General features: G+C 63.0%; 1 protein-coding gene across 1 annotated transcript; it reads right to left on the bottom strand.

The window, feature by feature from the left end:
- Nucleotides 1-3,736: 3,736 nt before the first annotated feature.
- LOC140001073 (cohesin subunit SA-3-like) lies at nt 3,737-21,873 on the bottom strand. The gene is made up of 28 exons (XM_072032212.1): nt 21,730-21,873; nt 21,556-21,654; nt 21,146-21,242; nt 20,990-21,066; nt 19,366-20,806; nt 19,133-19,284; nt 18,987-19,060; nt 18,188-18,311; nt 16,177-16,275; nt 16,006-16,085; nt 15,153-15,260; nt 14,532-14,634; nt 14,207-14,318; nt 12,929-13,032; nt 12,302-12,391; nt 12,096-12,185; nt 10,976-11,164; nt 9,287-9,357; nt 8,597-8,684; nt 8,416-8,496; nt 7,376-7,468; nt 7,124-7,292; nt 6,416-6,549; nt 6,235-6,336; nt 5,273-5,418; nt 4,632-4,770; nt 4,058-4,191; nt 3,737-3,845 (listed from the first exon to the last, which is right to left on the bottom strand). Exons 5-28 carry the CDS (start codon nt 20,396-20,398, stop codon nt 3,737-3,739), a joined length of 3,624 nt encoding a protein of 1,207 aa, XP_071888313.1. The 5' UTR covers nt 20,399-20,806; nt 20,990-21,066; nt 21,146-21,242; nt 21,556-21,654; nt 21,730-21,873.
- Nucleotides 21,874-22,841: the final 968 nt, after the last annotated feature.

Below are 22,841 nucleotides of genomic sequence, written 5' to 3'. Positions count from 1 at the left end.
ATTATCTGTTGCTCTAATAAACCATACTTGATTGCATTGTGATAGCTCTCATTAATGCAACTAGGGTGAGGGTGGTTATCCGTGATAGTTCAGTGTTCTGAATCTAGCCAGCCCCCCAGACGGTTAATGCATTTTTGGTGAATGTCTGAACGGACCCCCAGGTGGTTAGTACGTTTTTGGTGAATGTCTGAGTGGACCCCCAGGCGGTTATTACGTTTTTGGTGAATGTCCGAACGGACCCCCAGACCGTTAATGCGTTTTTGGTGAATGTCCGACTGATTCAGTACTCTGAACCCAACCGGGCCCGTAACGGTTAATCAGCTACACCCCTTTAACGCAACAGGGACTCACTTCCGAAACAACCTTATAGACACTTGGGCCAAAGAGCATGGTATTGAATGGGTGTATCACATCCCCTATCATGCACCAGCCTCCGGGAAAGTTGAACGATACAATGGCCTGTTAAAGACTACCTTGAAAGCAATGGGCGCTGGGACGTTCAAAAACTGGGATACGCATTTGGCAAAGGCCACCTGGTTAGTCAATACTAGGGGATCTGCCAACCGAGCGGGACCTGCCCAATCCAACCTGTTACGTACTGTAGATGGGGATAAAGTTCCTGTAGCGCATGTAAGAAATACGCTGGGTAAAACAGTCTGGGCTACTCCTGCCTCAGGAAAAGGCAAACCTCTTCGTGGAATTGTTTTCGCTCAGGGACCTGGATACACTTGGTGGGTGATGCAAAAGAACGGAGAGGTGCGGTGTGTACCTCAAGGAGATTTACTACTGGGTGAGAATAGCCCATGAACTGAATTGCACCACGTTGATTATTATATAATACTGTATGTTATCACTACCATGACTACTACAGGTGACTAATTAGAATGTATGGAAAAGAGTGTAACCTGAGCATGACAGAAATGGTATGGAATAAGGGGTGGAGAGGTGTCCTGGTTTCAGTTAGAACAGAATTAATTTTCTTCCTAGGAGCTGGTGGAATGCTGTGTTTTGGCTTGGGATGAGCAGAGTGCTGAGAACACCCCGATGCTTTAATTGTTGCAGAGCAGTGCTTACACCAAGCCAAGGACATCTCAGCCTTTTGCTCTGTCCTGCCAACGGGCAGGCTGGGGGTGCAGTAAGAGCTGGGAGGGGACAGAGCCAGGACAGGGGACCCAAACTAGCCAAAGGGGTATTCCATCCCATCTGGGGTCATGCTAAACAATAGATAGGGGTGGCTAGCCGGGGGGAGGGGGCCGGACTGCTCGGGGTGAGGCTGGGCATCGGTCAGCGAGTGGTGAGCAATTGCATTGTGCATCACTTGTTTGTACATATGATTATTACTTTCCTATTATCACCATTGTATTATTCTTATTGTTATTGTTATTTTTGTTATTATTATTTTCCTGTCTTATTAAACTGTCTTTATCTCAACTCACGGGCTTCACTTTGCATTTCTCTCCCCCGTCCCAGAGAGGGAGGGGGGAGGCTGAGCGAACGGCTGCGTGGTGTTTAGCTGCCGGCCGGGTTAAACCACGACAGGGTGGGGACATCAGGGTGGGGACACGGGGACAAGGACATCAGGACAAGGGCATCGGGATGACATCAGGATGGGGACACTGGGATGGGGACATGGGAACATTGGGATGGGGACATCGGGATGACATTGGGTTGGGGACACTGGGACAAGGACATAGGGACAAGGACATTGGGATGGGGACATCAGGGTGGGGACATTGGGTCAAGGACATTGGGGTCACATGGGGATGGGGACACTGGGATGGGGACATCGGGACAAGGACATCAGGGTGGGGACATTGTGGGGGGGGACATCGGGATGGGGACAACCCCAATGGGGACATCGAGGACAGGGACATTGGGGAGGGGGGGCACAAGGATGGGGGGGACACCGGGACAAGGATGGGGGGGGACAAGGACAAAGAGGGGGGGACACGGGGATGGGGTGGGGACATCGGCGGGGGACCCACTGTGACCAGACCCCCCCTGTCCCCCTCCCCCCCAAAACTAAACTTTTTTGAGGCCGCGTTGCCAATCCCGCTCTTTATTGAACCAAACGGGGTGCGGGGGTGGGGGGTGGGGGGCGGCACCCCCAACATTTTGGGCTCAGAACAGCAAAAAACAGGCAAAACCAGAAACGACGCCTTCCGGCTGCGGCTCCACGCTCAGTCCTGGGGGAGAGAACCCCCCCCAAAAAATGGCAGAGGGGGAAATTTGGGGGGGTCCCCCAATTTTTGGGGAGGGTCCCCAAATTTTTAGGGGGGTCCCAAAGTTTTTTTGGGGGGTCCCCAAATTTGGGGGGGGGGGGCTGTAAAAGGGGGGAGGGTGAAAACAGGGGCAGGATTTGGGGGGGTTGTTTTTTTGGGGGCGGGGGCAGATTTTTTGGGGGGTCCTCAAATTTTGTGGGGGGGGTCCAAATTTTTTTGGGGGGGGTCCTCAAATTTGAGGGGGGGGAGCTGGGGGAGGGGGGGGTGAAAATGGGGGCAGGATTTAGGGGGAGGTGGAAATTGGGGGGGTGCATTTTGGGGTGGGGGGGGCAATTTTTTGGGGGTGCACTTTGGGAGGGGGGAGAGTGAAAATGGGGGGGCAAATTTGGGGGGGGCAAAATTGGGGGGGGATTGGGGTAAAATTGGAGGGGGTATTTGGGGGGGGAGGGTGGAAATGGAGGCAATTTTAAGGTGGGGGGGCTCAAATTTGGGGAGGGGGGAGTAGGGGGGGTAAACAAAAAAAAAAGGGGGGGGCGTTGGGGGGAAATTTTGGGGGGGGGCAACATTTCGGGCCCCCCCCCCTCACCTCGATTCCCAGGATGGTGGAGTCAAAGAGGTCCCGGACCTGGGGGGGGGGGGAAGCACCCAGGACCCCCCCCTTGGTGCTGGGGGGGCCGTGGGGGGCAGGGCTCACCTGGTCTAGCTGCGGGGGGGGCTCCTCGCTGCTGCCCCCCCCCCCCCCCCTCCTCCTCCTCTTCCTCCTCTATCACATTCAGTCTGGGGACGACGCTGGGAGCCCCCCCGGTATGCCCAGTGCCCCCCCAGTATGCCCAGTGCCCCCCCGCAGTCCCTCCCAGTATGCCCTTTGCCCCCCCAGTCCCATCCCAGTGCTCTCCAATATGCCCAGTGCCCCCCCCCACTCCCTCCCAGTATGCCTAATAACCCCCCCAGTCTCCCCCAGTATACCCAATGCCCCTCCACTCCCATCCCAGTACCCCCCAGTGCCTCCCCAGTATGCCCAGTGCCCACCCCAGTCGCTCCCAGTATGCCCAGTGCACCCCCCAGTATGCCCAGTGCACCCCCAGTCCCATCCCAGTATCCCCCAGTGTCCTCCCAGTATGCCCATTGCCCCTCCAGTCCCATCCCAGTGCTCCCCAGTATGCCCAGTGCCACCCCAGTCCCTCCCAGTATGCCCAATAATCCCCCCTAGTCTCCCCAAGTACGCCGAGTGCCCCCCCAATCCCATACCAGTACCCCCCAGTGCCCCCCCAGCATTCCCAGTGCACACCCCAGTCCAATCCCACTACCCCCCAGTGCCCCCACCAGTGCCCCCCAGTATACCCAGTGCCCCCCCAGTCTCACCCTAGTGCCTCCCAGTCCCCCCCAGTCCCCCTCCAGTGCCCCCCAGTATGCCCAGTGCCCCCCCATCCCATCCCAGTGCCCTCCCAGTACCTCCCAGTTCCCCCCATTGCCCCCCCCCAGCCCATTTTGAGGGTGCCCCCCCCCCCCCAAATTCACCTGCTGGGGCCGGGAACGCGGAGCTTCCAGGGGGGGCGGGGGGGGCCCGCAGCACCGTGGAGGTGACCGCTGGGCTGAGGGGGGGGCTGGGGCCCTGCCAGGTCTCTGGGGGGGGGGGCGATGTGAGACCCCCCCACACACGGGGTTTGTCTCCAAGGACACCCCCCAATTTGTCACCTCCCTCCCTTGGGGGGGGGGGGCAGGGACAAGGGGGGGGGACAGGACAAGGGGGGGGTCACAGGGACAAGGGAGGGGGGAAGATTGGGGGGTGGGCACATTGTGGGGGGGTCCCGGGGGGGCGCTGCCCCCCCCCTCACCTTCCGTGCACCTCCTCTTTTGGGGGAGCTCGGGGGGCTGCAGGGAGCGGTGGTAGGCGGCCAGGGGGGGCCACGGGGACCGCTCCGGGGGGGTCATCCCCAGCTGCTGGCAGCTCTGCTGCAGGTGGGTCAGCCTGGGGGGGGGCAAAAATTAGGGGGACCCCAAATCCACCCCCCCAGGGCCCCCAAATTTTCCTCCAAGAACCCCAAATCCCCCCCTGCACCCCAAATCCCCCCCAGGACCCAACCCCCCCCCAGGAACCCCATATCCCCATACAAGGACCCCAAATCCCCCTCCAGGAACCCCAAATCGCCCCCTCCGGACCACAAATCTCCCCAAAATCCCCCCCCAAGGACCCCAAATCCCCCCCAGGACTCCAAACCCTTCCCAAGGTCCCCAAATCCCCCTCAGGGACCCCAAATGACCGCCCCCCAGGACCGCAAATATCCCTGAGGACCCCGAATACCGCACACACACACCCCAAATCCCCCCTCAAAGACCCCAAATCCCCCCTCAATACCCCAAATCCCCCCCAGGACCCCAAATCCCCCCCCCAGGCCCCCCCGCACTCACAGCAGGGCTCGGTCGGGGGGCAGCAGGCGGGGGGAGAACTCGCTGAGCACCTCCAGGAAGGGCAGGTACAGGGGGGCCCCCCCCGGATCCCCCCGGACCCCCCTCCGGACCCTCTTGTAGGGCAAAGGCGATGCCGTCCCTGGGGGGGGGGGCACAGAGCAGGGGGGGTCAGGCCCGGGACCCCCAAATCCCCCCAGGGCCCCCCAAACCCCCCAGACTCCCCCAAACCCCTTCAGACCCCCCCAAATTCCTCAGGCCCCCAAAACCCCCCCAACCCCGTTCCCACACCCCCAGACCCCCCCAAAAAAAAAACCAAGCCCCCCCCAATTACCCCGACCCCCCCCCCAAAAAAAGCCTGAGCCTCCCCCAACTGGACCCAACCCCCCCAAAATGCCCGCAACCCCCCTCCCACCACCCCTAAACCCCCTCCCAAGACCCCCAGGACCCCTCCTAAAAAACCCCAGAGCCCCCCCCAAATACCACTGACCCCCCCCAAATTGCCCCAACACCCCAGAGCCCCTCCAAAAGCCCCCCCATCACCCCAAAACCCCCTCCTATACCCCCAAAACCCCCTCCCCACACCCCCAGGACCGCCCCCCCCCAAATATCCGTGCCTCCCCCGGTTCCCCCCCCCCCATTACCGGTGCAGGCGCAGTAGCACTTGGCGGTTGGGTTGGGGGCGGGGGCCGAAGAATAGGGAGAGGCGGCGCCCCAAATCCCACAGCCCCCCAAAAGCGGGGACCCCCCGCACCCCGGGGCCGTGCTCCATCAGCAGCTCCGTCATCACCTGGGGGGGGCACGGTCAGAAAGACCCCAAAATCCCCCCCTCCAGAGCCCCCCCGATAACCCTAAATCCACCTGGAGCCCCCCAGGGACCCCAAAAGCCCCCCCAGAGTACCCTGATGACCTCAAATCCATCTGAAGCCCACCCCAGAGAACCCCAGAGACCCCAAAAGCCCCCCTAGCCCCCCCCCAATGACCCCAAATACACCTGAAGCCCCCCCGAGCACCCCAGAGACCCCAAAAGCCCCCCCAGAGCCCCCCAATAATCCCAGATCCACCTGGAGCCCCCCAGGGACCCCAAAAGCCCCCCCGGAGCACCCCAATGACCCCAAATCCATCTGACCCCCCCCCCAAACCTCTGAGAACCCCCCAGGGGAACCCAGAAGTCCCCCCGGAGCACCCAGATGACCCCAAATCCATCTGAAGCCCCCCCCCAGAGCACCGCAGGGACCCCAAAAGCCCCCTCTGGAGCCCCCCATGACCTCCTGGAGCCCCCTAAGAATCCCAAATCCCCATCTGGAGCACCCAAGGAACCCCAAATTCCCCTGAAGCCCACCCAGGACATCCTGAAGCCCCCCAAGGAACCCTAAAGCCCCCTCTGGAGCCCCCCCACAACCCCAAATCCCCCTGAAGCCCCCCAGGACCTCCTGGAACCCCCCGAGGAACCCCAAATCCCCCTTTGGAGCCCCCCAGGCCCCCCAAATCCCCCTGAAGCCCCCCCCAGGGCCCCCTGAAATCCCCTGAAGAACCCCAAATCCCCCTCTGGAGCCTCCCCCCAACCCCAAATCCCCCTGAAGCCCCCCCAGGACGCCCCCCGGACCTGCTGCAGGCTGAGCAGCACGACGCGCGCCCACTCCTGGCCGTCCATGCGGCGGATGCACGCCAGCGTCTCCTTGATGATGTCCCCGTACTCGGCGTGAAACTGGGGGGAAACGGGGGGGTCCCCAAAGAACCGAGGGGACAGCGGGGGGGGGGGACAGTGTCCCCAGCCCTGTCCCCACCTTGTCATAGTACTTCAAGACGTCAGAGGCGGCGCTGGGCTCCAGGACGTTGTAGATGATGAGCTTGCAGAAGCCGGCCAGCAGCATGCGGCGGCGGTGCAGGTCCTCCATGTGTGCCTCGGCGGCATCGGGCTCTGCGGGGACAAGGGGACAGCTTGGGGACAGCTGGGGGACACGGAAAGGACGCCAGGAGCAGCTGAGGGAGGTCCTCCGTGGGGTTTGGGGGCACTAAGGGGATGTTGAGGGGATTTGGGGCACCAAAGGGAAGCCAGAACCAGATGGGAGAAGTCCTTCAGGGGGCTTTTGGACATCTTGGGGACATCAAAGGGACACAAGGGGACATCTTGGGGCCACCATGGCCACCTCAAAGCCATCCTGAGGCCACCATGGACTGCTCGGAGATGTCTCGGGGCCACCTTGGGGACATTGGGACCACTTTGGGGCCACGGGGGCCACTTCATGACCACGGGGGCCACCTTGGGGACGGGTTGGGGACGCGTTGGGGACATGAGGGGACATCTTGGGGCCACCAGGGCCACCTCAGAGACATCTCAAGGCCACCAGGGACTGCTCGGAGATGTCTCAGGGCCACCTTGGGGACATCGGGACCACTTTGGGACCACGGGGGCCACTTCACGCCCACGGGGGCCACCCGAGGCCCCCCGGGGCCACCTTGGGGACGGGTTGGGGACGCGTTGGGGACCTCACCGTCACCGTCCCTGTCCCCAGGGCTGAAGACGTGGTCGAGGAGCACGGCGGCCAGCTGGGAGCGCAGCTCCACGTCGGGCACCAGCCGCAGTGGGGCCAGCGCCGCCCCGGCCCCGCGTGTCCCCGAGGGGCCCAGCACCAGCAGGAGGTCACTCAGCACCACGAAGGCCTTGGGGACAACGGGGACAACGGGGACAAGGTCGGCACGGGGCCACCGAGGTGCCACCTCGCCCTCTGTCCCCTCGCTGTCACCTGCTCCCGGACGCCGGCGTCGCCGTTGGAGAGGCAGCTCTGGCACAGGGCGCAGAAGGAGGTGGTTTTGTCCTTCAGGCTCAGCAGCTGCTCCTGGGGACAGCCGGGTGGCATTTGGGGACAGCCGGCTGGCACCTGGGGATGTCCCCAAGCCGGGGCCACGTCCTCGCAAAGAGGGGGTTGTCCCCCTGTTGTCCCCTCCCCGCTGTCCCCCTGTTGTCTGTCCCTACCCTGGGGTGGTGGCGCTGCTGGGGGTCCTTTTCCCCATGTGTCCCCATGTGGTGTCCCCATCCCCGTCCCCATGTCCTGTCCCCGTCCCCATATCCTGTCCCCATCCCCGTGTCCTGTCCCTGTCCCCAAGTCCTGTCCCTGTCCTATTCCTGTCCCCATGTCCCTATCCATGTTCCCATATCCTGTCCCCATCCCTGTGTCCTGTCCCCATGTCCCTATCCGTGTTCCCATATCCTGTCCCCATCCCTGTGTCCTGTCCCTGTCCCCACATCCTGTCCCCATGTCTCCATCTATGTCCCCACATCCTATTCCTGTCCTCATGTCCCTGTCCCCATGTCCTATCCCTGTCCCTGTGTCCTATTCTTGTCCCAATGTCCCCATCCATGTCCCCATGTCCCTGTTCCTGTCCCCCTGTCCTGTCCCCGTGTCCTATTCCTGTCCCCATGTCCCTGTTCCTGTCCCCCTGTCCTGTCCCCGTGTCCTATTCCTGTCCCCATGTCCCTGTCCCCGTGTCCTATCCCTGTCCCCATATCCTGTCCCTGTCCCCTGCCCCATGTCCCTCTGTCCCCATGTCCCCAGCCCCGCCCAGTGTCCCCACATCCCCGTCCCCACACCCCTGCCCCCTTCCCAACGTCCCCAAACCCCCAAGTCCCTGTCCCCACAGCGTCCCTTTTCTCCCCTTACCCCCAGTGTCCCCATGTCCCCGTCCCCTCCCCCAGTGCCCCCATGTCCCTGTCCCCTTCCCCAGTGTCCCCAGTGTCCCCAACTGTCCCCAGTGTCCCCAGTTGTCCCCATGTCCCCAAGCTCACCTGGGGGACGTCGGTGTTGGCCAGCCGCGACAGCTCCCAGAGGATGTGGAAGTGGGCGCAGGTGATGGCGGGGACAAGGAGCTGTGGGGACACACAGTGGCCTCGTGTCCCCTCCCTGGAGTTGTCCCCAATGTCCCCAGTGTCCCCAGTGTCCCCCAGTGTCCCCAGTGTCCCCAGGTACCTGCGGGGGCACCTCGCCCGTGTCGGCCGCGCGCCGCAGGAGGAGGGTGCAGGGCTCGAAGAGCTGCCAGGGCGTCAGGTCGTGGGCGCTGCGGGGACAGGGACAGGGACAGGGGACATGGGGACAGGGGACAGGGGACATGGGGACATGGGAACATGGGGACAGGGGACACGGGGACAGGGGGACATGGGGATATGGGGACAGGGGACATGGGGATATGGGAACATGGGGACAGGGGACACGGGGACATGGGGATATGGGGACAGGGACAGGGACAGGGGACAGGGGGACATGGGGACATGGGGACAGGGGACATGGGAACATGGGGATATGGGGACAGGGACAGGGGGACAGGGGACAGGGGACATGGGGATATGGGGACATGGAGGTGGGACATGGGGACAGGGAGATGGGGACACCGGGAAGGGGACAGGGACATGGAAATGGGGACAGGGACACTGGGAAGGGGACGGGGACACTGGGAAGGGGACAGGGACATTGGGAAGGGGACATCAGGGAATACTAGGGACATGGGAATAGGGGGAAAGGGGACAGGGACATGGGGCCAGTGCCCCAGGGGATGGGGGGGCACGCTTGGGGACAGGGGGGGGACACATTGGGGACACGTTGGGGACACGTTGGGGACACGTTGGGGACACGTTGGGGACACGTTGGGGACACGGGGCACACTTGAAGAGGACGGAGAGGCGCTTTAGGGTGGCGGTGGCGCTGTACAGCTCCTCCTCGTCCAGGGACGGCAACTGCGGGGGGTGGACAGGGGGTTGGGGACAGCTGGGGACACCCCGGGGGGCTGGGGACACCCCAACACCCCCAGCCCAGCTCTAAACCCCCCAACCCACCCCAAATCCCCTATAATCCCCCCAAATCCTCCCAAAACCCCCTATAATCCCCCCCAAATCCCCTATAACCCCTCTAAATCCCTCCAAAATGCTCTATGATCCCCCCTAAACTCCCCCAAACCCCTATAAACCCTCCAAATCCCTCCAAACCCCCCCCAAATCCCCCCAAATCCCCTAACCCCCCCCAATCCCCTCTAACTCCCCAAATCCCCCCATAATTCTCCTGAATCCCCCCCAAATCCCCCCATAATCCCCCTGAATCCCTCCCAAATCCCTCCAAACCCACCCCAAATCCTCCCCAAATCCCCCATAGCCCCTCTGAACCCCCCCGAATCCCCTATAACCCCCCTGAATCCCCCCAAATCCCCTATAGTCTCCCCAAATCCCCCAAAATCCCCTCTAACCCCCCCTAAATCCCCCTATAATCCCCTCTAACCCCCCAAATCCCCTGAACTCCCCCGTACCCGCAGCAGGCGGTGGCAGCGCTCCCCCAGCAGGTCCCCCATGCCCCCATCCCCACCCCATTACCACTCCAAATCTTCCCCAAACTCCTCCTAAACCCTCCCAAATCCTCTATAACCCCCCCAAATCCCCCATAACCCCCCTAAATCCCTCCAAAATGCTCTATAATCCCCCCTACACTCCCCCCAAACCCCTTATAATCCCCCTGAATCCCCCCGAATCCCCCCCAAATCCCCCTGAATCCCCCCCAAATCCACTCTAGCCCCCCCAAATCCCCTCTAACCCCCCCAAATCCCTCCAAACCAACCCCAAATCCCCCCCAAATCCCCTATAACCTCCATAAATGCCCCCAAACTCCCCCTATAACCCCCAAACCCACCCCGAATCCCCCCAAACTCCCCCTAATCCCCCCCAAATCCCCTATAACCCCTCCAAATCCCCCCAAATCCCTCCAAACCCACCCCAAATCCCCCCAAATCCCCTCTAACCCCCCCAAATCCCTCCAAACCCACCCCAAATCCCCCCAAATCCCCTCTAACCCCCCCTAAATCCCCTCCAAATCCCCTCTAACCCCTCCAAATCCCCTCTAACCCCCCCAAATGCCCTATAACCCCCCTAAATCCCTCCAAAATGCTCTATAATCCGCCCTAAACTCCCCCCAAACCCCTTATAATCCCCCTGAATCCCCCCCAAATCCCCTCTAACCCTCCCAATCCCCTCTCACCCCCCCCAATCCCCTCTCACCCCCCCAAATCCCCTCTAACCCCCTCCAAATCCCCCCAAAACCCCCTGTAATCCTCCCAAATCCCCCCCAAATCCCCTCTAAGCCCCCCCAAATCCCCTCTACACCCCCGTACCCGCAACAGGCGGTGGCAGCGCTCCCCCAGCAGGTCCCCCATGCCCCTATCCCTGCCCCACTACCTCCACCCCACTACCCCAAAACCACCCCAAATCCCCCCAAAACCCCCTACAATCCCCCCTAACTCCCTCCAAATCCCCTATAACCCCCCTGAATCCCCCCCAAATCCCCCCAAATCCCCCCCAATCCCCTCTATACCCGCAGCAGGCGGTGGCAGCGCTCCCCCAGCAGGTCCCCCAGGCGGCTCCTCACCAGCTCCCCGCGCCCCCGCAGCGGCAGCCGGGGGTCGCAGAGGGCCCCCAGGGCTCGGGAGGCCGCCCCCAGCACCTCCGGCCCCGTGTGCTTCTGCACCAGCTCCTGCAGCTGCGCCAGCGCCTGCTCCAGGGGCTGCGGGGTATGGGGTGGGGGTCACGGCCACCCCAAAGGGCCAGGGGACACGGGGACCCTATAAGAACTGGGGACATGGGGACCCTATCGGGGATGGGTGACCCTATAAGGACTGGGGACACAGGAACCCTATGGGGAACGGGGATCCCAAAGGGCAGTAGGACGTGGCGACCCTATAAGGACTGGGGACATGGTGATCCCAAAGGGTGAGGGAACACGGGGACCCTATAAGGATTGGGGACACAGGGGCCCTATGGGGAATGGGTGACCCTATAAGGATTGGGGCCACGGGGAACCCAAAGGGCCAGGGGACACGGGGACCCTATGGGGAACGGGGATTCCAAAGGGCAAGGGGACATGGCGACCCTATAAGGACTGGGGGACACAATGAGGAAATGGGGTTTGGGAACATGGTGACCCCAAAGAGCCAGGGGACCCCAAAGGGTGAGGGGACATGGTGACCCTATAGAACTGGGTGACCCTATAGGGTTGGGACCAGATGACCCTATAGGACTGGGTGACCCTACAGGATCGGGGCCAGGTTACCCTATAAGGACTGGGTGACCCTATAGGACCAGCTGACCCTATAGGGTTGGGACCGGGTGACCCTATAGGGACCAGATGAACCTATAGGACCGGCTGACCCTATAGGGTTGGGACCAGGTGACCCTATAAGGACCAGGGGACCCTAAAGGACCAGCCGACCCTATAGGGTTGGGACCGGGTGACCCTACAGGACTGGGTGACCCTACAGGATTGGGGTCAGGTGACCCTATAAGGACCAGGGGACCCTAAAGGACCAGCTGACCCTGTAGGATTGGGGCCAGGTGACCCTATAAGGACCAGGTGACCCTAAAGGACCAGCCGACCCTATAGGACTGGTGCCAGGTGACACTATGGGGCCGGCTGACCCTATAGGGCCTGCGCTCACCCTCTCCAGCCGCGCGGTGCAGTAGACGCTGAGCTCGAAGCAGCTCAGCACCTCCAGCAGCGGCGTCACCTTCTCCTCGTCCGCCGAAAACTTTTTTTTTGGGGGGGTCACACAGGGTGAGGGGGGGTCACAGGGAGTGAGGGGGGGTCACCCGGGTGTCCCCCCACCCCAAAAATGTCCCCGAGGCCCCCCCGGGGTCCCCTCACCTTGGCCAGCAGCCGGGGCAGGATGGGGGCCAGGCAGAGGCTGAGCCGCGAGCGCTGCTCCGTCACCGCCCGCCTCCCCTTGGGGGGCGCCTGGGGGGGGACACAGGTGACAATGATGACAATGACCCCCCCCCGGGACAATGACACCCCCTGGGGGTCAATGATACCCCATCAGGTGGCACTGACCCCCCCCAGGTGACAGCGACCCCCCAAAGGGGACACTGAGACCCCCCCTTGGGGACAACGGCCCACCCCCCAGTGACAATAACCCCCCGTTGGGGACACTAACCCCCCCTTGGTGACATTAAGACCCCCCCTTGGGGACAATGACCCCCCCCAAGATAATACTGACCCCCCCTTGGTGACACTGAGACCCCCCCGGGTGACAATAACCCCCCCAAGTGACAATGACCCCCCCCAAGATGACAATAACCCCCCCTTGGTGACACTGAGACCCCCCCCCAGGGACAGTGAGACCCCCCCAGGTGACAATAACACCCCCCCACATGACAATAACCCCCCACCCTTGGGGACAATGACCCCCCCCCGGTGACAATAACCCCCTTTGGTGACACTGAGACCCCCCCCAGGTGACAGTCACCCCCAGGTGACACCGCCCCCCCCTACCTTGCGGGGGGGTCCCCGTCCCACTGGGGGCCCCTCCCCCGCCGCCCGCTTGGCGCTGGCCGCCAGGATCTCCACCAGGGCCTTCTCCTGCTGGTCGCTGAGCGCTGGGGGGGGAACTGGGATGGACCGGGAGGGACTGGGACGGGACTGGGGGGGACTGGGGGGGCTGGGAGGGGGCTGGGGGGGACTGGGAGGGACTGGGATGGACTGGGAGGGGGTTGGGGGGGGACTGGGGGGACTGGGAGGGGGTTGGGGAGGTTCCCAGTGCCCCCCAGCTCCCCCCAGTATCATCCCAGTGTCCCCTGGCGCCATCCCAGTGCCTCCCAGTGACCCCTGGTGCCCACCCAGTTATCCCCCGTTCCTCCCAGTCCCATCCCAGTACTCCCCAGTACCCCCCAGTGCCTCCCAGTTCCCTCCTAGCATCCTCCCCGTGCCTCCCAGTCTTTCCCAGTGCCCCCTGGCACCCTCCCAGTCCCATTCCAGTCCCTTCCAGTTATCCCCAGTGCCCCTCAGTCCCATCCCTGTTCCCCTCATTGTCTCCCAGTGCCATCCCAGTGCCTCCCAGTTCCCTCCCAGTGCCCACTAGCACCCTCCCAGTGCCCCCCAGTGCCCCCCAGTGATCTCCAGTGCCACCCCAGTTCCCCACAGTGTCATCCCAGTGCCCCCCCCAGTCCCGTCCCAGTGCCCCCTTGTTCCCACCAGCCCCCTCCCAGTGGCTCCCAGTGCCCCCAGTTGCCCATATTCCCCAGGGGCCTCCTCCAGCAGCAGTCCCCGACCCAGCCATGTCCATCCCAGTGCCCTCCCAGTACCTCCCAGTTATCCCCAGTTTCTCCCAGTCCCATCCCAGTACTCCCCAGTGCCTCCCAGTTCCCTCCCAGTTCTTCCCAGTGCCCTCCCAGTGCCTCCCAGTTGCCCACCCTCCCCGGGGGCCTCCTCCAGCAGCAGCCTCCCCCAGCTGTGTCCATCCCAGTGCCCTCCCAGTGCCCCCCAGTCCCATCCCAGTCCCCCCCAGTGCCCTCTGGTGCCCTCCCAGTTATCCCCAGTTCCTCCCAGTCCCATCCTAGTACTCCCCAGTACCCCCCAGTGCCTCCCAGTTCTTCCCAGTGCCCTCCCAGTGCCCCCTGGCACCATCTCAGTGCCCCCCAGTCCCATCCCAGTCCCTCCCAGTGCCCCCTGGTGCCATCTTAGTGCCTCCCAGTCCTTCCCAGTGCCCCCTAGCGCCCTCCCAGTGCCTCCCAGTCCCCTCCCAGTGGCTCCCAGTGCCCCCCAGTTGCCCACCCTCCTCGGGGGCCTCCTCCAGCAGCAGCCCCCCGGCCGTGTCCCAGTCCCGCAGCTGGGTCCCGGCGCAGTCCCAGAGGCTGTCCACGAGGTACGCGGCGTGCTGGTGGAGCTGGGGACAGGGACAGCGCTGGCACCGGGGGGCACCGGGGTCACCGGGGGTCCCTTGGGTGTCCCCTGGGGTCACCCGGGGCCACCTGGGGTCCCTTGGGTGCCACTTGGTGTCCCCTGGGTGTCCCCAGCTGTCCCCAGGGTGTCCCTGGGTGTCCCTTGGGTGCCCCCAGAGTGCCCCCAGAGTGTCCCCAGGGTGTCCCCAGGGTGTCACCTCGCTCTCGATGAAGAAGGTCAGCAGCAGGCGGAAGAAGGTGCGGTTGTCCCCACTGCCAGGGGACGGCTCGGTGTCACCCTCGTGCCGCGGGGACAGCAGGCTGGGGACAAGGACAGGGGGTGACATTGGGAAGGGGACAGCTGGGTGGGGACATCAGGGGGTTCAGGGTCCCGAGATGGGTTTTTGGGGGAGAGGGAGTGGGGACAGGGGGACAGAAAGAGACACGGGATGGGGACACGGGGGTCCCAAGGGCATGGGGACAGGGTTGGGGACACAAATGGACACAGGGAATGGGGACAGGATTGGGGACAGCAAAGGACATGGGATGGGGACAGGGGGGTCCCATGGGGATGGGGACAGGGTTGGGGACATAAAAGAACACAGGATGGGGACAAGGGGGTCCCATGGGTGTGGGGACAGAGTTGGGGACACAAAGAGACTGGCGGGGACAAGGCAGGACCGGGTGCCACCATCCCCACGAGGACATCCCCAGGTGCCACCAAGCCTCGCACCCGGTGGCAGCACCGACTGGGGACGATACCCGGGGGGTGACACCGAGAGGGGACAGGGGACAGGGGAGGTGACACAGGAGGGGACAAGGGGGTGGCCCGGCCTCACCTGCGGTAGAGGAAGAGGCCGGCGGCGGTGGCGAGGGGACGGCGGCTGCAGAAGACGGCCGGGTAGACGCGGTGACAATCGGCCTCCGTCAGCGCCTCGGCCACAGTGCTGGGGTGACAACGGGGACACCGCTGTCCCCCGGCTGTGTCCCCTGTCCCCGAGCCGTGTCCCAACCCCCCAGCCCCGTGTCCTGCCTGGCTTCGTCTCGCCCGTTTTGTGTCCCCCTTGGTGCTCTCAGACCCTAACCGGTGTCCCCAGTGTCCCCATCCCCCGTGTCCCCAACGTCCCCAATGCCCCCAATGTCCCCCTTGTCCCCAATGTCCCCCCCATGTCCCTCTTGTCCACCATGACCCCCGTCCCCAATGTACCCCTTATCTCCCCATCCCCAATGTTCCCCTGTCCCAAATGTCCTTGTCCCCAATGACCCCAACATCCCCAATGTCCCCCTTGTCCCCCCCATATCCCCAATATCCCCATGTCCCCAATGTCCCCCATGTCCCCAGTGTCCCCCCCATATCCCCAATATCCCCATGTCCCCAACGCCCCTATGTCCCCATGTTCCCAGTGTCCCATGTCCCCAACGTCCCCATGTCCCCCTTGTCCCCCATGTCCCCCAATGTCCCCCATCCCCAATGTCCCCATTATCCCCAATGTCCCCCATGTCCCCAGTGTCCCCCCCTTGTCCCCAATGTCCCCCCCCCATGTCCCCAACATCCCCAACATCCCCCTGCCCCCAATCCCCAATGCTCCCCATGTCCCCGATGTCCCCAAGGTCCCCCCCATGTCCCCGATGTCCCCAACATCCCCCATGTCCCCAATGTCCCCCCTGTGTCCCCAACGTCCCCAAACTCACTCCAGCATCACCGTCAGCAGCTTCACCACCTCCACGGCCACCACGGGGTCCTTGTCCTGCACCATGGACACCAAGTGGGCCTGGGGGGGGGGACACACACCCGTTGTCACCCCCTGGGGACCTCGGCAGGGAGGTGACAGCGCTGGGGACACGGGGGGGGGACACGCTCACCTTGAAGCGCCCGGTGAAGAGCTCCATGTGCGCAGCCGTGTCCCGGCGGGCGTACAGCCCCTGCAGCGCCCGCACGCAGCGCAGACGCACCTCCCCCTGCTGCGGGTCCCCAAGTGTCCCCAAGTGTCCCCAAGGGTCCCCTCCCGGCCACAAAGGTCCCCAAGGGTCTCCTCTCCTAACCCCAAGTGTCCCCTCCCAGACCCAGTGGTCCCCAAGGGTCCCCTCTCCCAGCCCCAGTGGTCCCCAAGTGTCTCCTCTCCTGACGCCAAGTGTCACCTCCTGGTCCCAAGTGTCCCCAAGGGTCCCCTCCCAGCCACAAAGGTCCCCAAGGGTCTCCTCTCCTAACCCCAAGTGTCCCCTCCCAGCCCCAAGGGTCCCCCATCCTGCTCCCAAAGGTCCCCAGCCATCTCCTCCTGGCCCCAAGTGTCCCTAAGTGTCCCCACGGATCCCCTCCCAATCCCAAAGGTCCCCAGATGTCCCCTCTCCCAGCCCCAAGTGTCCCCCATCCTGTCCCCAAAGGTCCCCAGCCATCCCTTCCTGGTCCCAGCAGTCCCCAAGTGCCTCCCATCCTGGCCCCAAGTGTCCCCAAGGGTCCCCTCCCGGCCACAAAGGTCCCCAGGTGTCTCCTCTCCTGACCCCAAGTGTCCCCAAGTGTCCCCAAGGGTCCCCTCCCGGCCCCAAAGGTCCCCAAGGGTCTCCTCTCCTAACCCCGTGTCCCCTTCCAGCCCCAAAGGTCCCCAAGGGTCCCCTCTCCCAGCCCCAGGGGTCCCCAAGTGTCTCCTCTCCTGACACCAAGTGTCCCCTCCTGGTCCCAAGTGTCCCCAAGTGTCCCCAGAGGTCCCCTCCCAGCCCCAGTGGTCCCCAAGTTTCCCCCATCCTGCTCCCAAAGGTCCCCAGCCATCCTCTCCTGGCCCCAAGTGTCCCCAAAGGTCCCTTCCCAGCCCCAAATGTCCCCAAGGGTCTCCTCTCCTAACCCCAAGGGTCCCCTTCCAGCCCCAAAGGTCCCCAAGGGTCCCCTCTCCCAGCCCCAGTGGTCCCCAAGGGTCTCCTCTCCTGACACCAAGTGTCCCCAAGTGTCCCCAGGGGTCCCCTCCCAGCCCCAGTGGTCCCCAAGTTTCCCCCATCCTGCTCCCAAAGGTCCCCAGTCATCCTCTCCTGGCCTCAAGTGTCCCCAAAGGTCCCTTCCCAGCCCCAAATGTCCCCAAGTGTCTCCTCTCCTGACCCCAAGTGTCCCCAAGTGTCCCCAAGTGTCCCCAAGGGTCCCCTCCCGGCCACAAAGGTCCCCAAGTGTCCCCTCTCCCAGCCCCAGTGGTCCCCAAGGGTCTCCTCTCCCTACGCCAAGTGTCCCCTCCCTGCCCCAAGTGTCCCCAAGTGTCCCCTCCCATCCTCAGGTGTCCCTAAGGGTCCCCTCCTGGCCCCAAAGGTCCCCAGGTGTCCCTCCCAGGGAACCACATGTCCCCGAGGTGTCCCTCAAGGCATCCCTATGCCCCCACAGTGTCCCCATGTCCCCAGGGTGTCCCTTTGTCTCCAGGGTGTCCCCACAGTGTCCCCATGTCCCCAAGGTGTCCCTTTGTCTCCAGGGTGTCCCCACAGTGTCCCCATGCCCCCCAGCTGTCCCTGTGTCCCCAAGGTGTCCCTGTGACCCCAAGGTGTCCCCACAGTGTCCCCATGTCCCCAAGGTGTCCCCGAGGTGTCCCTGTGTCCCCAAGGTGTCCCCAGAGTGTCCCCATGTCCCCAAGGTGTCCCCTTGTCCCCAAGGTGTCCCCATGTCCCCAAGGTGTCACTGTGTCCCCAAGATACCCCCATGCTCTCACAGCTGTCCCTGTGTCCCCAAGGCATCCCCATGTCCCCACAGTGTCCCCATGTCCCCAGGGTGTCCCTTTGTCTCCAGGGTGTCCCCACAGTGTCCCCATATCCCCAAGGTGTCCCTTTGTCCCCGAGGTGTCCCCACAGTGTCCCCATGCCCCCCAGCTGTCCCTGTGTCCCCAAGGTGTCCCCAGGATGTCCCCACCTTGTCGTGCAGGGTCCAGCCGAGGTACTTGAGGTGGCCGTCGGTGAGGAAGGAGGCCGGGAAGCTGCACATCCACGTCCCCAGCTCCTCCATGCACAGCGCGCGCACGTCGGGCACCACGTCCCTGGGGGGGGGACAGCGCCTTGGGGACACCGCCAGGGGGACACCGCCACAGGGACAGCGCCTTGGGGACACCACGGCCCCGACACGCTCGGGGTCCCCAGGGCCACCCCAGGGATCCCCCTGTCCTGGTGACAACGTCCTGGTCCCGGTCCCCAACCCCTCCTGGTGACGTTCTCCAAGGAGAACCCAACTTGGTTCCATCCCAGTTCCAGACTGGTCCCAGGTCCCAACCACAACTGGTGACGTTCTCCAAGGAAAACTCAACTTAGTTTCATTCCCAGATGCAAACTGGTCCCAGTTCCCAACTGGGCTGTCCCCAGTGCCACCACAGTGACAACCCCTCCTGGTGACAACCTTCTCCAAGAAGAACCCAACTTGGTTGCGTCCCAGTTCCAAACTGGTCCCAGTCCCCAACTGGGCTCTCCCCACTGGCTCCAGTCCCTAACCACGCTGTTCCCAGTGCCACCCATTGCCACCCAGTGCCCCCAGCACCACCCCAGTGCTGCCCAGCACCATGCAGTGCCACCCAGAGCCACCCCAGTGCCACCCAGTATCCTCCAGCATCACCCCAGTGCCCTCCAGCACCACCCCAGTGCCCCCCAGCACCACCCCAATGCCACCCAGTGCCACCCAGTGGTACCCAGTTCCGCCCAGCACCACTCCAGCGCCCCCCCACCTGTATCGGTGCACGAAGACCCCCTTGAAGATGGCGTTCATCACGGCCTCGATCTCCTCCTGCTGCTCCTGGAGCTGGACGGCACCCACGGGCGTCACCGGGGCGCCCGTGCCCGTGTCCCCACCGCGTCCCCAAACGTCACCCACCTCCCGCAGCGTCTCCTGCAGCGCCTCCAGCTTGCCGGGGGCTCTCCGGGGGGGGCTTTTCCCCCTTTCGGCCTCGTAGAGCCTCCGGGTGTTGTCGCGGCGCTGGCTCAGCCCCAGCGCCACCTCCACCAGCGCCGTCATCAGCTTCATGGCTGGGGACAGCGGGACGGTGGCGGGGGGGGCGTCGGGGACACCCGGCGGGTGACAAGTTGGGGGTGGGGGGTGTCACCTACCTGCCAAGGTGGCCGTGTGGCGGAAGGCGCGCACTTGGGAGTCGGCGAGGCTGGTGAGCAGCGCGGTGAGGCCGCCGAGGAGGAAGCCATCGTAGAGGACGGCGTGGCGGCTCCGCAGGGCCACCGCTGTCACCACGGCCCCAAAAGAGGCCCGAAAACGGCGCCACGGCCCCGTGGAGAGGGACAGGGGGTAGTCGGAGGAGTCCTGGGGGGGGACACGGGGGCAGAACGGGGACACGAAGGGATGAGGCGGCGGGGATGGACAGGGGGGAAATGGGGGCGGAAAGGGAGAAAATGGGGGCGGAAAGGGAGAAAATGGGGACACAAGGGGACAAAGCGGGGACACAAGGGGGCAACACAGGGGGATGTAAAGAGACAAAATAGGGAGAACATAAAGGGACAAAATAGGGATGCAAAGGGACAACATGGGGACACAAGGGGACAAAACAGGGACACAAGGGGACAAAATGGGGAGATTGGTAGGGACGGACAAAATGGTGGGACACAAAGGGACAACATGGGGATGCAAAGGGACAACATGGGGATGCAAAGGGACAAAATAGGGACACAAAGGGACAAAATAGGGACACAAAGGGACAAAATGGGGGATTGGAAGGGACAGAACAGGGACACAAAGGGACAACGTGGTGGGAACGTAAAGGGACAAAATAAGGGGGGCATAAAGGGACAAGATGGGGATTGGAAGGGACAAAATAGGGGGGACATAAAGGGACAAAATGGGGCGGTGGAAAGGGGTGAAATTGGGAATGAAAAGGGACAAGGTGGTGGGGATGTAAAGGGACAAAATACCCATTTTGTCCCATGCAAAGGGGACAACGAAAAGGGGGACCATGGAAAGGGACAAAATAGGGGGGACATAAAGGGACAAAATGGGGCGGTGGAAAGGGGTGAAATTGGGAATGAAAAGGGACAAGGTGGTGGGGATGTAAAGGGACAAAATACCCATTTTGTCCCATGCAAAGGGGACAACGAAAAGGGGGACCATGGAAAGGGACAAAATGGGGGGGGACATAAAGGGACAAAATGGGGACACAAAGGGACAAAATGAGGAAAGGCAAAGGGATAAAATGGGGGCACACAAAGGGACAAAATGGGGGGACGCAAAGGGACAGAACTGTGGGGACGACAAAATGGGGACGCAAGGGGACAAAATGGCGGCCTCACGCAGGTGACAAGATGGCTGCCTCACAGAGATGACAAACTGGAGGCAACGCAGAAAAATAACGTGTTGGGGACACAGGGACAAAGCGTTGGGTCACACAGGTGACAAAGTGGCAGGGATGCAGAGGGACAAAATAGCAAGGAAGTGAGGTGACAAGATGGCGGCGTCACACAGGTAACAAGATGGCCGCCTCACAGAAATAACAAAACAGCAGCAATACGAAAAATATAAAGCATCCAGGACACAAGGGACAAAATGCTGGGGTCACACAGGTGACAAAATGGAGGGGACGCAAAGAGAGGAAGTGGTGGGGATGCAAGGAGACAAGATGGCGGCGTCACAGCGGTGACAAGATGGCCGCCTCACAGAGGAGACAAGATGGCCGCCTCACAGAGGAGACAAGATGGCGGCATCCCCACACCACCACACATCCCCCAGTACCTCGCTGAAGGTCTCGGTCAGCCGCTGGATGATCTCGGTGTTCTGCTGCTCCCGCAGCATGGCCAGCGTCACCGTGCCTGCCGGGAGGGGACACGGCGGCTGACGGGGACGTCCCCTGGGGGGGTGACAGGGGGACGGGGAGCGGGGCGGCCGCACCTCGGCAGCCGCAGGAGCGGACGATGAAGTTGACGAGCTCCAGGAAGGCCGGCTCCCGGTCCCGCTTGTAGCCCTGCAGCCACTCGTCCACTGCCACCTGCGGGCACAGTGACACGTGGTGACACATGGTGACACGTGGTGACACGTGGTGACACGTGGTGACATGTGGTGACATGTGGTGACACGTGGTGACACGTGGTGACATGTGGTGACACGTGGTAACACGTGGTGGCCCCACATTTGAGCAAATGCCCCCCCCCCCATGTCCCCTTCCCAAGGTGGACACGTCCCCGTGTCCCTTTGGGAGCTGGTTTTGCTCGCGTGTCCCTTTATCCCTGTGTGTCCCTGTGCCCCCCAACATGTCCCCATGTCCCCCCCTGTCCCCATGTCCCCCCCTGTCCCCGTGTCACCTCGATGGCCACCCTGCCGTCCATGACAGCCTGGTAGAGGACATTCTCCTCCGAGCTGCTGCCGTCCTCGCTGGGCTCCCTCCGGGGATGTTTGGGGACCTGCGGAGGTGACACGGGGGTGACAAGGGAGGGCACGGCTTTGGGGACGGGGGGGGACACAAAGGGGACACGTACAGGGCGGAGGCGGGTGCTGGGCCCCCCCTGAGCCCCCCGCTTCTCCTGCAGGGTGGCCTCGAAGTCGCTGCCGGAGTCGTTGTCACTGCTGCTGGTGTCCCTGTGGGGACAGTGGGGACAGCAAGGGGGGGCTGTTGTCACCTCCCCCCCCCAAAAACAAAACAAAACAAAACAAAAACTCAAGGACAATCCCTCCCAGTATGCCCAATAACCCCCCCCAGTGCCCCCCAGTATGCCCAGTGCCCCCCCCTATCCCATCCCAGTGCCCTCCCACTACCTCCCAGTTCCCCCCATTGACCCCCCCAGCCCATTGTCCCCCTGTCCCCCTGTCCCCATCCCAGTGTCCCCATTACCAATGTCTTTGTCCCCAATATCCCCATCCTGCTGTCCCCATCCCATTGTCCCCCTGTCCCCGTGTCCCCATCCCAATGTCCTTGTCCTGATGTCCCTGTCCCCATGTCCCCATCCTGCTGTCCCCATCCCAGTGTCCTTGTCCCTGTGTCCCCATCCTGATGCCACCATCCTGCTGTCCCAATTCTGATGTCCTTGTCCCCCTGTCCTCATCCCAGTGTCCCCATCCCAATGTCCCACCCTGATATCATCCTGATGTCCTTGTCCCCGTGTCCCCACCCCAATGTCCCCATCCCACTGTCCTTGTCCCCCTGTCCCCATGTCCCTGTGTCCCCATCCCGATGTCCCCATCCCATTGTCCTTGTCCTGATCTCCTTGTCCCCAATATCCCCATCCCGCTGTCCCCGTCCCATTGTCCCCCTGTCCCCATGTCCCCGTATCCCCACCCCAATGTCCTTGTCCTGATGTCCTTGTCCCAATGTCCCCATCCCAGTGTCCCCATTACCAATGTCTTTGTCCCACTGTCCCCATCCCAATGTGCCCACCCCAATGTCCTTGTCCCCGTGTCCCCACCCCAATGTCCTTGTCCCCGTGTCCCCATCGCAGTGTCCTTGTCCTGATGTCCTTGTCCCCATGTCCCCATCCCAGTGTCCCCATCCTGTCATCCCGATGTCATCCCAATGTCCCCATCCCACTCTCCCCACCCTGATGTCCCCATCCCTGTGTCCTTGTCCCAGTGTCCCCATCCCAACGTCCTCATC

This window comes from Anas platyrhynchos, chromosome 37 (assembly GCF_047663525.1).
Source record: "Anas platyrhynchos isolate ZD024472 breed Pekin duck chromosome 37, IASCAAS_PekinDuck_T2T, whole genome shotgun sequence".
NCBI lineage: Eukaryota > Metazoa > Chordata > Aves > Anseriformes > Anatidae > Anas > Anas platyrhynchos.
Note: the sequence above shows the minus strand (reverse complement) of the source record. Positions and strands in the feature narration are given on the sequence as shown.

Excerpts from the sequence above, each read along its gene's own strand:
- LOC140001073 (XM_072032212.1), bottom strand. The coding sequence starts at position 20,398 with ATGTCCCCCCCCATTTTGTCCCTTTCCATGGTCCCCCTTTTCGTTGTC. Across the intron at positions 19,061-19,132 it reads TGCAGGAGACGCTGCGGGAG|CTCCAGGAGCAGCAGGAGGA; the intron begins GTGGGTGACGTT and ends GGTGCCGTCCAG. Across the intron at positions 16,086-16,176 it reads TCTTCACCGGGCGCTTCAAG|GCCCACTTGGTGTCCATGGT; the intron begins GTGAGCGTGTCC and ends CCCCCCCCCCAG.